Source organism: Haliotis rubra, unplaced genomic scaffold (assembly GCF_003918875.1).
Source record: "Haliotis rubra isolate DU_JTF1 unplaced genomic scaffold, ASM391887v1 Scf140, whole genome shotgun sequence".
NCBI classification, from domain to species: Eukaryota; Metazoa; Mollusca; class Gastropoda; order Lepetellida; family Haliotidae; genus Haliotis; species Haliotis rubra.
This window is the reverse complement of record NW_025765337.1, coordinates 543896-556238: the sequence shown is the minus strand read 5'-3', so window position 1 is coordinate 556238 and position 12343 is coordinate 543896. Positions and strand designations below refer to the sequence as shown.

At 48.2% G+C, this 12343-nt stretch overlaps 1 protein-coding gene across 3 annotated transcripts in view; it reads left to right on the top strand.

The window, feature by feature from the left end:
* Nucleotides 1–10472, top strand: part of LOC124268835 — a 32356-nt gene extending 21884 nt beyond the window's left edge. For all 3 annotated transcript variants that reach the window (XM_046703851.1, XM_046703852.1, XM_046703850.1), the window contains exons 5-6: nucleotides 7510–7644; nucleotides 10329–10472. In XM_046703851.1, the coding sequence (XP_046559807.1) occupies nucleotides 7510–7644; nucleotides 10329–10415 (222 nt within the window). In that variant the 3' untranslated portion in view covers nucleotides 10416–10472. The remainder of the gene's footprint in view (nucleotides 1–7509; nucleotides 7645–10328) is intronic.
* The last annotated feature ends 1871 nt before the right edge of the window (nucleotides 10473–12343 follow it).

Below are 12343 nucleotides of genomic sequence, written 5' to 3'. Positions count from 1 at the left end.
GAAGTAGGGTACATAAGTACACATATCCTTGGGGTGCAGTGAGAGAGGGAAGTGCCTACACATATCCTTGGGGTGCAGTGAGAGAGGGAAGTACTACACACATATCCTTGGGGTGCAGTGAGAGGGGAAGTACCTACACATATCCTTGGGGTGCAGTGAGAGAGGAAGTACCTACACATATATCCTTGGGGTGCAGTGAGAGAGGGAAGTACCTACACATATCCTTGGGGTGCAGTGAGAGAGAGGGAAGTACCTACACATATCCTTGGGTGCAGTGAGAGAGGAGAAGGGAAGTACCTACACATATCCTTGGGGTGCAGTGAGAGAGGAAGTACCTACACACATATCCTTGGGGTGCAGTGAGAGAGGGAAGTACCTACACATATCCTTGGGGTGCAGTGAGAGAGGGAAGTACCTACACATATCCTTGGGGTGCAGTGAGAGAGGGAAGTACCTACACATATCCTTGGGGTGCAGTGAGAGAGGGAAGTGCCTACACATATCCTTGGGGTGCAGTGAGAGAGGGAGGGAAGGGCCTACACATATCCTTGAAGTGCAGTGAGAGAGGGAAGTACCTACACATATCCTTGGGTGCAGTGAGAGAGGGAAGTGCCTACACATATCCTTGGGGTGCAGTGAGAGAGGGAATTACCTACACATATCCTTGGGGTGCAGTGAGAGAGGGAAGTCCCTTCACATATCAGTGGGGTGCAGTGAGAGAGGGAAGTACATACACATATCCTTGGGGTACATTGAGAGAGGAAAGTACATACACATATCCTTGGGGTACAGTGAGAGAGGGAATTACCTACACATATCCTTGGGGTTCAGTGACAGAGAGAAGTACATTTACACATCCTTGGGACCTAATGAGAGAGGGAGGTACCTACACATATCCAGGGGTGCAGTGAGAGAGGGGTGTGCCTACACATATCCTTGGTGCGCAATGAGAGAGGGAAGTACATACACATATCCTTGGGGTGCATTGAGAGAGGGAAGTGCCTACACATATCCTTGTGGTGCAGTGAGAGAGGGAAGTACCTACACATATCATTGAAGTGCAGTGAGAGAGGGGAGTGCCTACACATATCCTTGGGGTGCAGTGAGAGAGGAATTACCTACACATATCCTTGGGGTGCAGTGAGAGAGGGAAGTACCTACACATATCCTTGGGGTGCAGTGAGAGAGGGAAGTACCTACACATATCCTTGGGGTGCAATGAGAGAGGGAAGTACCTACACATATCCTTGGGGTGCAGTGAGAGAGGGAATTACCTACACATATCCTTGGGGTGCAGTGAGAGAGGGAAGTACCTACACATATCCTTGGGGTGCAGTGAGAGAGGGAAGTACCTACACATATCCTTGGGGTGCAGTGAGAGAGGGAAGTACCTACACATATCCTTTGGGTGCAGTGAGAGAGGGAAGTACCTACACATATCCTTGGGGTGCAATGAGAGAGGTAATTAGCTACACATATCCTTGGGGTGCAGTGAGAGAGGGAAGTACCTACACATATCCTTGGGGTGCAATGAGAGCGGGAGGTACCTACACATATTCTTGGGGTGCAATGATAAAGGGAAGTACCTACACATATCCCTGGGTTGCAGTGAGAGTGGGAAGTGCCTAGACATGACCTAGGAGTGCAGTGAGAGAGGGGCTTGCCTACACATATCCATGGGGTGCAGTGAGAGGGGAGTGCCTACACATATACTTGGGTTTCAGTGAGAGATGGAAGTACCTACACATATACTTGGGGTGCAGTGAGAGAGGGAAGTACATACACATATCCTTGGGGTGCAGTGAGAGAGGGAAGTGCCTACACATATCTTTGGGATCCAGTGAGAGAGGGAAGTACCTACACATATCCTTCGGGTGCAGTGAGAGAGGGAAGTGTCCTCACATATCCTTTGGGGTGCAGTGAGAGAGGGAAGTGCCTACACATAACCTTGGAGTGCAGTGAGAGAGGGAAGTGCCTACACATATCCTTGGTGTGCAATGAGAGAGGGAAGTACATACACATATCCTTGGGGTGCAGTGAGAGAGGGAAGTGCCTACACATATCCTTGGGGTGCAGTGAGAGAGGAAGTATCCTACACATATCCTTGGGGTGCAGTGAGAGAGGGAAGTACCTACACATATCCTTGGGGTGCAGTGAGAGAGGGAAGTACCTACACATATCCTTGGGGTGCAGTGAGAGAGGGAAGTGCCTACACATATCCTTGGGGTGCAGTGAGAGAGGGAAGAATGAGAGAGGGAAGTACCTACACATATCCTTGGGGTGCAGTGAGAGAGGGAATTACCTACACATATACTTGGGACCTAATGAGAGAGGGAAGTACCTACACATATCCTTGGGGCGCAGTGAGAGAGGAAAGTACATTCACATATCCTTGGGGTGCAGTGAGAGAGGGGTGTGCCTACACATATCCTTGGGGTGCAGTGAGAGAGGGAAGTGCCTACACATATCCTTGAAGTGCAGTGAGAGAGGAAAGTACCTACACATATCCTTGGGGTGCAGTGAGAGAGGGGAGTGCCTACACATATCTTTGGGGTGCAGTGAGAGAGGGAATTACCTACACATATCCTTGGGGTGCAGTGAGAGAGGGTAGTTCATACACATATCAGTGGGGTGCAGTGAGAGAGGGAATTACCTACACATGTCCTTGGGGCGCAGTGAGAGAGGAAAATACATTCACATATCCTTGGGGTGCAGTGAGAGAGGGGTGTGCCTACACATATCCTTGGGGTGCAGTGAGAGAGGGAAGTACCTACACATATCCTTGGGGTGCAGTGAGAGAGGGGAGTGCCTATACATATCCTTGGGGTGCAATGAAAGTGGGGAACGCCTACACATTTCCTTCGGGGGCAGTGAGAGGGGGGAGTGCCTACACATATCTTTGGGGTGCAGTGAGAGAGGGAAGTGCCTACACATAACCTTGGGGTGCAGTGAGAGAAGGAAGTGCCTACACATATCCTTGGGGTGCAGTGAGAGAGAGAAGTGCCTACACATATCCTTGAAGTGCAGTGAGAGAGGGAAGTACCTACACATATCCTTGGGGTGCAGTGAGAGAGGGAAGTACCTACACATATCCTTGGGGTGCAGTGAGAGAGGGAATTACCTACACATATCCTTGGGGTGCAGTGAGAGAGGGAAGTACCTACACATATCCTTGGGGTGCAGTGAGAGAGGGAAAGTACCTACACATATCCTTGGGGTGCAGTGAGAGAGGGAAGTACCTACACATATCCTTGGGGTGCAGTGAGAGAGGGAAGTACCTACACATATCCTTGGGGTGCAGTGAGAGAGGGAAGTACCTACACATATCCTTGGGGTGCAGTGAGAGAGGGAAGTACCTACACATATCCTTGGGGTGCAGTGAGAGAGGAATTACCTACACATATACTTGGGACCTAATGAGAGAGGGAAGTACCTACACATATCCTTGGGGTGCAGTGAGAGAGGGAAGTACCTACACATATCCTTGGGGTGCAGTGAGAGAGGGAAGTGCCTACACATATCCTTGGGGTGCAGTGAGAGAGGGAAGTGCCTACACATATCCTTGGGGTGCAGTGAGAGAGGGAAGTACCTACACATATCCTTGGGGGGAAGTGCAGTGAGAGAGGGGAAGTACCTACACATATCCTTGGGGTGCAGTGAGAGAGGGAAGTACCTACACATATCCCTTGGGGTGCAGTGAGAGAGGGAAGTACATACACATATCCTTGGGGTGCAGTGAGAGAGGGAATTACCTACACATATCCTTGGGGTGCAGTGAGAGAGGGAAGTACCTACACATATCCTTGGGGTGCAGTGAGAGAGGGAAGTACCTACACATATCCTTGGGGTGCAGTGAGAGAGGGAAGTGTGCCTACACATATCCTTGGGGTGCAGTGAGAGAGGGAAGTACCTACACATATCCTTGGGGTGCAGTGAGAGAGGGAAGTACCTACACATATCCTTGGGGTGCAGTGAGAGAGGGAAGTACCTACACATATCCTTGGGGTGCAGTGAGAGAGGGAAATTACCTACACATATACTTGGGGTGCAATGAGAGAGGGAAGTACCTACACATATCCTTGGGGTGCAGTGAGAGAGGAAAGTACCTACACATATCCTTGGGGTGCAGTGAGAGAGGGAAGTACCTACACATATCCTTGGGGTGCAGTGAGAGAGAGGGAAGTACCTACACATATCCTTGGGGTGCAGTGAGAGAGGGAAGTACCTACACATATCCTTGGGGTGCAGTGAGAGAGAGGAAGTACCTACACATATCCTTGGGGTGCAGTGAGAGAGGGAAGTACCTACACATATCCTCCTTGGGTGCAATGAGTGAGAGAGGAGAGGGAGTGCCTACACATATCCTTGGGGTGCAGTGAGAGAGGGGAAGTACCTACACATATCCTTGGGGTGCAGTGAGAGAGGGAATTACCTACACATATCCTTGGGGTGCAGTGAGAGGGAAGTACCTACACATATCCTTGGGGTGCAGTGAGAGAGGGAAGTACCTACACATATCCTTGGGGTGCAGTGAGAGGGAATTACCTACACATATCCTTGGGGTGCAGTGAGAGAGGGAAGTACCTACACATATCCTTGGGGTGCAGTGAGAGAGGGAAGTACCTACACATATCCTTGGGGCAGTGCAGTGAGAGAGGGAAGTACCTACACATATCCTTGGGGTGCAGTGAGAGAGGGAAGTACCTACACATATCCTTGGGGTGCAGTGAGAGTGCAGTGCCTAGACATATCCTTGGGGTGCAGTGAGTACCCTACACATATCCTTGGGGTGCAGTGAGAGAGGGAAGTGCCTACACATATCCTTGGGGTGCAGTGAGAGAGGAAGTACCTACACATATCCTTGGGGTGCAGTGAGAGAGGGAAGTACCTACACATATCCTTGGGGTGCAGTGAGAGAGGGAAGTGCCTACACATATCCTTGGGGTGCAGTGAGAGAGGGAAGTACCTACACATATCCTTGGGGTGCAGTGAGAGAGGGAACACATATCCTTGTACCTACACATATCCTTGGGGTGCAGTGAGAGAGGGAAGTACCTACACATATCCTTGGGGTGCAGTGAGAGAGGGAAGTACCTACACATATCCTTGGGGTGCAGTGAGAGAGGGGAGTGCCTACACATATCCTTGGGGTGCAGTGAGAGAGGGAAGTACCTACACATATCCTTGGGGTGCAGTGAGAGAGGGAAGTACCTACACATATCCTTGGGGTGCATTGAGAGAGGGAAGTACATACACATATCCTTGGGGTGCAGTGAGAGAGGGAATTACCTACACATATACTTGGGACCTAATGAGAGAGGGAAGTACCTACACATATCCTTGGGGTGCAGTGAGAGTGAGAATTACCTACACATATCCGTGTGGTGCAATGAGAGAGGGAAGTACCTACACATATCCTTGGGTGCAATGATATTGGGAAGTGCCTACACATATACTTGGGACCTAATCAGAGAGGGAAGTACCTACACATATCCTTGGGGAGCAGTGAGAGAGGGAAGTACCTACACATATCCTTGGGTGCAATGATATTGGGAAGTGCCTACGCAAATCTTTGGGGTGCAGTGAGAGAGGGAAGTACATACACATATCTGTTGGGTGCAGTGAGAGAGGAAATTACCTACACATATACTTGGGGCCTAATGAGAGAGGGAAGTACCTACACATATCCTTGGGGTGCAGTGAGAGAGGAAAGTACATATATCCTTGGGTGCAGTGAGAGAGGGAAGTGCCTACACATATCCTTGGGGTGCAGTGAGAGAGGGAAGTGCCTACACATATCCTTGGGGTGCAGTGAGAGAGGGAAGTACCTACACATATCCTTGGGGTGCAGTGAGAGAGGGAAGTACCTACACATATCCTTGGGGTGCAGTGAGAGAGGGAAGTACCTACACATGGGGTGCAGTGAGAGAGGGAAGTACCTACACATATCCTTGGGGTGCAGTGAGAGAGGGAAGTACCTACACATATCCTTGGGGTGCAGTGAGAGAGGGAAGTACCTACACATATCCTTGGGTGCAGTGAGAGAGGGAAGTGCCTACACATATCCTTGGGGTGCAGTGAGAGAGGGGAGTGCCTACACATATCCAGGGGTGCAGTGAGAGAGGGAAGTACCTACACATATCCTTGGGGTGCAGTGAGAGAGGGAAGTACCTACACATATCCTTGGGGTGCAGTGAGAGAGAGGAAGTACCTACACATATCCTTGGGGTGCAGTGAGAGAGGGAAGTACCTACACATATCCTTGGGGTGCAGTGAGAGAGGGAAGTACCTACACATATCCTTGGGGTGCAATGAGAGAGGGAAGTACCTACACATATCCTTGGGGTGCAGTGAGAGAGGAGTGCCTACACATATCCTTGGGGTGCAGTGAGAGAGGGAAGTGCCTACACATATCCTTGGGGTGCAGTGAGAGAGGGAAGTACCTACACATATCCTTGGGGTGCAGTGAGAGAGGGAAGTGCCTACACATATCCTTGGGGTGCAGTGAGAGAGAGAGGAAATGCCTACACATATCTTTGGGGTGCAGTGAGAGAGGGAAGTACCTACACATATCCTTGGGTGCAGTGAGAGGGAAATGTACCTACACATATCCTTGGGGTGCAGTGAGAGAGAATTACCTACACATATCCTTGGGGTGCAGTGAGAGAGGGAAGTACCTACACATATCCTTGGGTGCAATGATATTGGGAAGTGCCTACACAAATCTTTGGGGTGCAGTGAGAGAGAGAAGTACCTACACATATCCTTGGGGAGCAGTGAGAGAGGGAAGTACCTACACATATCCTTGGGTGCAATGATATTGGGAAGTGCCTACGCAAATCTTTGGGGTGCAGTGAGAGAGGGCAGTACCTGCACATATCCTTGGGGTGCAGTGAGAGAGGGAAGTACCTACACATATCCTTGGGGTGCAGTGAGAGAGGGAAGTACCTACACATATCCTTGGGGTGCAGTGAGAGAGGAAGTTACCTACACATATCCTTGGGGTGCAATGAGAGAGAGGGAAGTACCTACACATATCCTTGGGGTGCAGTGAGAGAGGGAAGTACCTACACATATCCTTGGGGTGCAGTGAGAGAGGGAAGTACCTACACATATCCTTGGGTGCAATGATATTGGGAAGTGCCTACACAAATCTTTGGGGTGCAGTGAGAGAGAGAAGTACCTACACATATCCTTGGGGAGCAGTGAGAGAGAAAGTACCTACACATATCCTTGGGGTGCAGTGAGAGAGGGAAGTACCTACACATATCCTTGGGGTGCAGTGAGAGAGGGAAGTACCTGCACATATCCTTGGGGTGCAGTGAGAGAGGGAAGTACATACACATATCCAGGGGTGCAGTGAGAGAGGGAAGTACCTACACATATCCTTGGGGTGCAGTGAGAGAGGGAAGTACCTACACATATCCAGGGGTGCAGTGAGAGAGGGAATTACCTACACATCCTTGGGGTGCAGTGAGAGAGAGTGTTGATGGTTTCCTGTGCCTACAGGTGATTGATGTGGATGAGCTGGACAGGGTGCTGATCAAAGGCGTGACTGTGTTCACGCCCGGCAAGGTGCAGGAGATCCTGCAGGAGCTGGACACAGATGAGAGTGGAACCATCGACTTCCTGGAGGCTCTGGGGGTAAGTCCTTGCTTGTCATCTGGAGATCAGTGTGTCGCTAAATGCCCTTGAAAGACTCGAAAGGAAAGTTGCCTTCGTCCAAAATACGTTTATTGTTTCCAGTTCTGAATAAGCGATAGCACGCAATCATAATACGCTCTTCAAAAAAAAAAGAAACGCATTGTCGTTTCTGCAGTTCATTTCCATATATTTTTACAGCAATCGTCATTAAGACAATTCCTATTTTTGAATTCCGTTAATAATGTCGTGATTGTTGTGTATTGTGCGTAAGCGCATCCCAAAATGTGTTTGTAAACGTTTGTCATAAAAAAGGAAAACGATACATGAAAAATGCATTCAGATATTTTAGTAATTTGAAGTAAAGTAAATATGTATCAGGAATATTAAACTCATTTTTTATCAATTTAAACTCTTTTATTTGATATGCTTTTGTAAAAATTTGGTAAACGTGTTTTAATCCTTTGGCATGCCACCTGACAAAAGATGGTCCATCTTTATTTGGAATATTTGGATACTTCGTATGGCGCGTTCGTAAACGTCACCATCGTCCTCACACACTTGCAGAACTTGCCAACGCGTTGCAGAAGGAATGGCGAATAATTCCCCGAGCAAAATCCGACGACTTGTGCAATCCCTTATATGAATAAAATGATAAGCTCAATGGTGTCTCAAGTCGAATCTAGGTCTTGGAATCCATCGTGACTGACCCTTCACCACGTGCAGTTCAGACACGTCCTGCATGTGACGTGCAATTCAGACACATCCTGCACGAGATGTGCAGGTCAGACACGCCCTGCATCTGATGTGCAGTTCAGACACGTCCTGCACGAGATGTGCCGGTCAGACACGCCCTGCATGTGATGTGCAGGTCAGCCACGTAATGGATGTAACGTGCAGTTTAGACACGTCCTGCACGAGATGTGCAGGTCAGACACGCCCTGCATGTGATGTGCAGGTCATCCACGTAATGGATGTAACATGCAGTTCACACACGTCCTGCACGTGATGTACAGTTCAGACACGTAATGGATGTGACGTGCAGTTCAGACACTGCCAGGATGTGACGTGCAGTTCAGACAAGCCCTGCATGTGAAGTGCAGTTCAGACACGTAATGGTTGTGATGTGACGTGCAGTTCAGACACGTCCTGCATCTGATGTGCAGTTAAGAGACGTCCTGCATGTGATGTGCAGTTCAGACACGCTGCACGGCTGGGCTCGTTAAGGGGATTGATGTAGGGAGTTCATTCGGCTATTACAAAACACGAATCAATGCAGACTTTGGACCCAACAGACAGGCATGTTTCACCAAATCAAAACACTATCGATCGATGCTTGGTAGAGGGTGTCCGCTGTGTTGGCAACTTCTGGTTGTGAGTGGGGGGACGTAGGCAGGATGCATTGCAGACTCCGAGAACAGACCCACCTCATGGGTGCATGGTGAAAGACTGAAGGTCACTCAGGTCACTCTGATACCTATGCTTCCAGCCACTTTGACGTCTGGTACGTGAGAGCAGTGATGCAGATATAAAACCTGGTCACATGGGGAGCGGTTGTCAGCTGTTCACGAATCAGCACCACATATGTTCAACTGGATCAGCTGAAACGATACCTTATTAGCCGTGGGGCCCAGGGCTGCTTGTTGCAGTATGGGAGTTACGATCGTCGTAGCACTGAGATCGCTTTGTGCAAGTAAGCCCTGCAGACATGGCGCCGAACAACACCCGAGATCCCACAGTAATGTAGGAATCACCGCAATGGGCGTTCTGACGTCATTATGTACACCTTACCACAACCCCGCCTGGCCAACTGGCCGGGGGAGTTGATGTGCATCAGTCACAATAGTCCCCAAACTATACTGATATAGTAACCATGGGAACAATAACATATTTATTGGTGTTAGCGATATTGAATCAATATACTGCAGTGGCCAGTGACTGGGTGTATTGTATACGCGTGCTGGTAAAGCCGACTAACTGCAGGTTATCTTATCGACGTGGCTTCCCTGCTGTTATTGTAGCCTCGTGTTATTGTAAAATGACGCATTGAAAATATCATCATAAGCAGGTTTTCTAAAGCGGTGGGGCTTCATTATTCCTGTTATAATAATCATCGCCAGGTAGCAGGCAACACTGTATATTTGCCAAGCTGGTCTCACGTCTAATGCAACAGTTAGATTGTGGACAGAGTGACAGTTCCTGCATGCCGTATTCAGAATGAATTCACCTGCATGAGGGCGATCTGTAAACACGCTAATTATGAACTGACACACACGTGGATGTGGAACACGATACACGACAATAAACAACCAATCCCCTTGTGTCTAACTGGCCCCGGAACTGGCCCTGTTCTACACAGATCAGTTGGGTATAGTTGCATCACGCACAATTTCACTGAGGAAAATAATCTGGCCAGCTGTCGCCTACGCTGTCACCTACGCTGTCACAGTCCCCGAACCATAATAATTTACCTTCCCAATAGATAAGCCCTGGATGAAGCATGCCGAAGTTTTCCTCAGGTTCAGGTTCTCGGTCGGGGTTCAAATAGATTGATTTGTTTCGTTATATTCAAATTATATGTTTTAGAGACCAAGTGTTCTATCGGGGAATAAATGCCCTGGATCCATTTGCTGTCATAGATAGCTTCGTTTTGAGCACAGTCATCCTCCACGGTGTTCTGATTTCAGGTGATGACCAAGCTGTCCCACCACCGGCGGACAAACTTACCGGATCAGGTCAAAGAGCACCACAAAAAGGTGTGTTCCCTCCAGTGATGGCGGCTCTGCAGATGTGTACACAGCGGTAAATAAAAAATGTGTTGGATACAGGTTGGGAGCGTGTTTGTTATTCCTTAAAGGACATCGGGGTATATTCATCTTGACCATCCTAATCTAGGCGTAGAGTCCCGATCAAGAAAGCGTCTGTATAGTTTATGTTAGGCTTATGAATGACGTACGAACCGTTTATGGACTTGATCCAGGCTCATAGTACTCTAGCCACGTGGTCCCTAACGTTCAACCCGGGCTCAAGACTCCCAAACCCAAGTATGTCAAATGGTCACCGTTGATTGCATTTGCTTTTGTTTGTGTATCCATTTTAACTGTACTGGAGGCGTGTGAGATTGTTCATGTGGTGTGTAGGTATGGTTTGGGTGACAAATCCTTACATAACCACAGAGCATGATGCTTAAAGGTAAATTCCCTTTAAACCCGGTTTTCTGCCGTACAGCGGGTACGACGGTGTAGTGAGATTGAGCGTCGTCACCACTCGCCCCTTTCTATACCCCCCCAGTGGGTCACAAATGGTACCAAAGAAGCTGTAAGATGATCCACCAGAAGTCTTTACCCAGAAACTCGGCAGCTAACTTGACAACGGTGTCAGTAGAAGTGGTGTATCTGGGAATTCTGAGTCATACCTCGAAAACCTGTTTTCGGTTTTCTTTAAGTCCCAAAGAAAGGTTTTTGACAGGGCTTTGAACTAAGAGCTACAAATAGTGTTTACTTTCGGAAAGTAAAAGTTCTGTTGAGGTTTACCTTGGTTATGTCGGGGAGAATGGCAAGGTCAGTTATTTTGACTAGGCAAGCCATTGGTTTATATTGATAGATAACATGAACTGACGCGTAATTAAGCACTGGTTGGAAATGAACAATAGGACATGGGGATAAAACCACTCATACACTCGTAGTGTTAGTGTTCCTCGTATCAGAGAATGTTCGATTCCGTAAAATATCCACCCCTAGTGAGTGGACCAGACAATCAAGTGATCAACAGTATGAGCATCGATCTGCGCAGTTGGAAACCGATGACATGTGTCAACCAAGTCAGCGAGCCTGACCACCCAATCCCGTTATACGCCTCATCATACGACACGCATGGGTTACTGAAGATCAATATTCTAACCCGGACCTTCACGAGTAATACCATTTAGAAAGTGGTCAAACGTAACCTATGTTATATATGGGAGCATTCTTTCTCACTAATGTGGTCACTGTAACATAGTGTCGAATCAAACCGACTGATTATACTGAACTAAAGAAAGAAACTTCACACTTGGGGAAATGGAATTATTCTGAAAATGGGTAGTACAAGGTAGTTAATATGGGCGAATACCACAATGGCAAGGTGTAACAGGTACGGATACGGCTTTTTGAGAAACGAGGTGCACAGTTCATTTTCAACCGTTTGCACCCCCCTCTGGATCCGCCTATGTGTAACCTGACTATCTGCCCATTGCAACTGTGAAGAAGGGTGTGGCGTTTAACTGAACAGTTCATACAAAACCGTTCGCCCGCTGCCCATCTTCGTGCGAGATGTCCTTATGTTGGGCCGATTCTGACTCAGGTAAACCGTAATGAATATCTTGCACCTGCATATGGCTAAATATCCTGCAAAATGCGGGTATTGATGTCAGAGTGGCCATCGAGATCACTTGAACTCACTCCCATTGTGATAGTCCGATGCGTCTCTCTACACACATCTTTCTTGTACATAGGCAATGAGAGGGAATTATGTGATAGTACTGTCTGAAGTCTGTGGCTCACAGAATTAGATATGCGTGTTTCTGTAAATAGTGAATGAGGTCTCATTTTTGCATCCACCTTGACTCCCACGTACATCCTCATTAACCAGGAAAAAAACATTTAATAAAAGTATAGTTGCAACAGCATTGACTTTATTCACAATCATATGGACTAGTGTACCT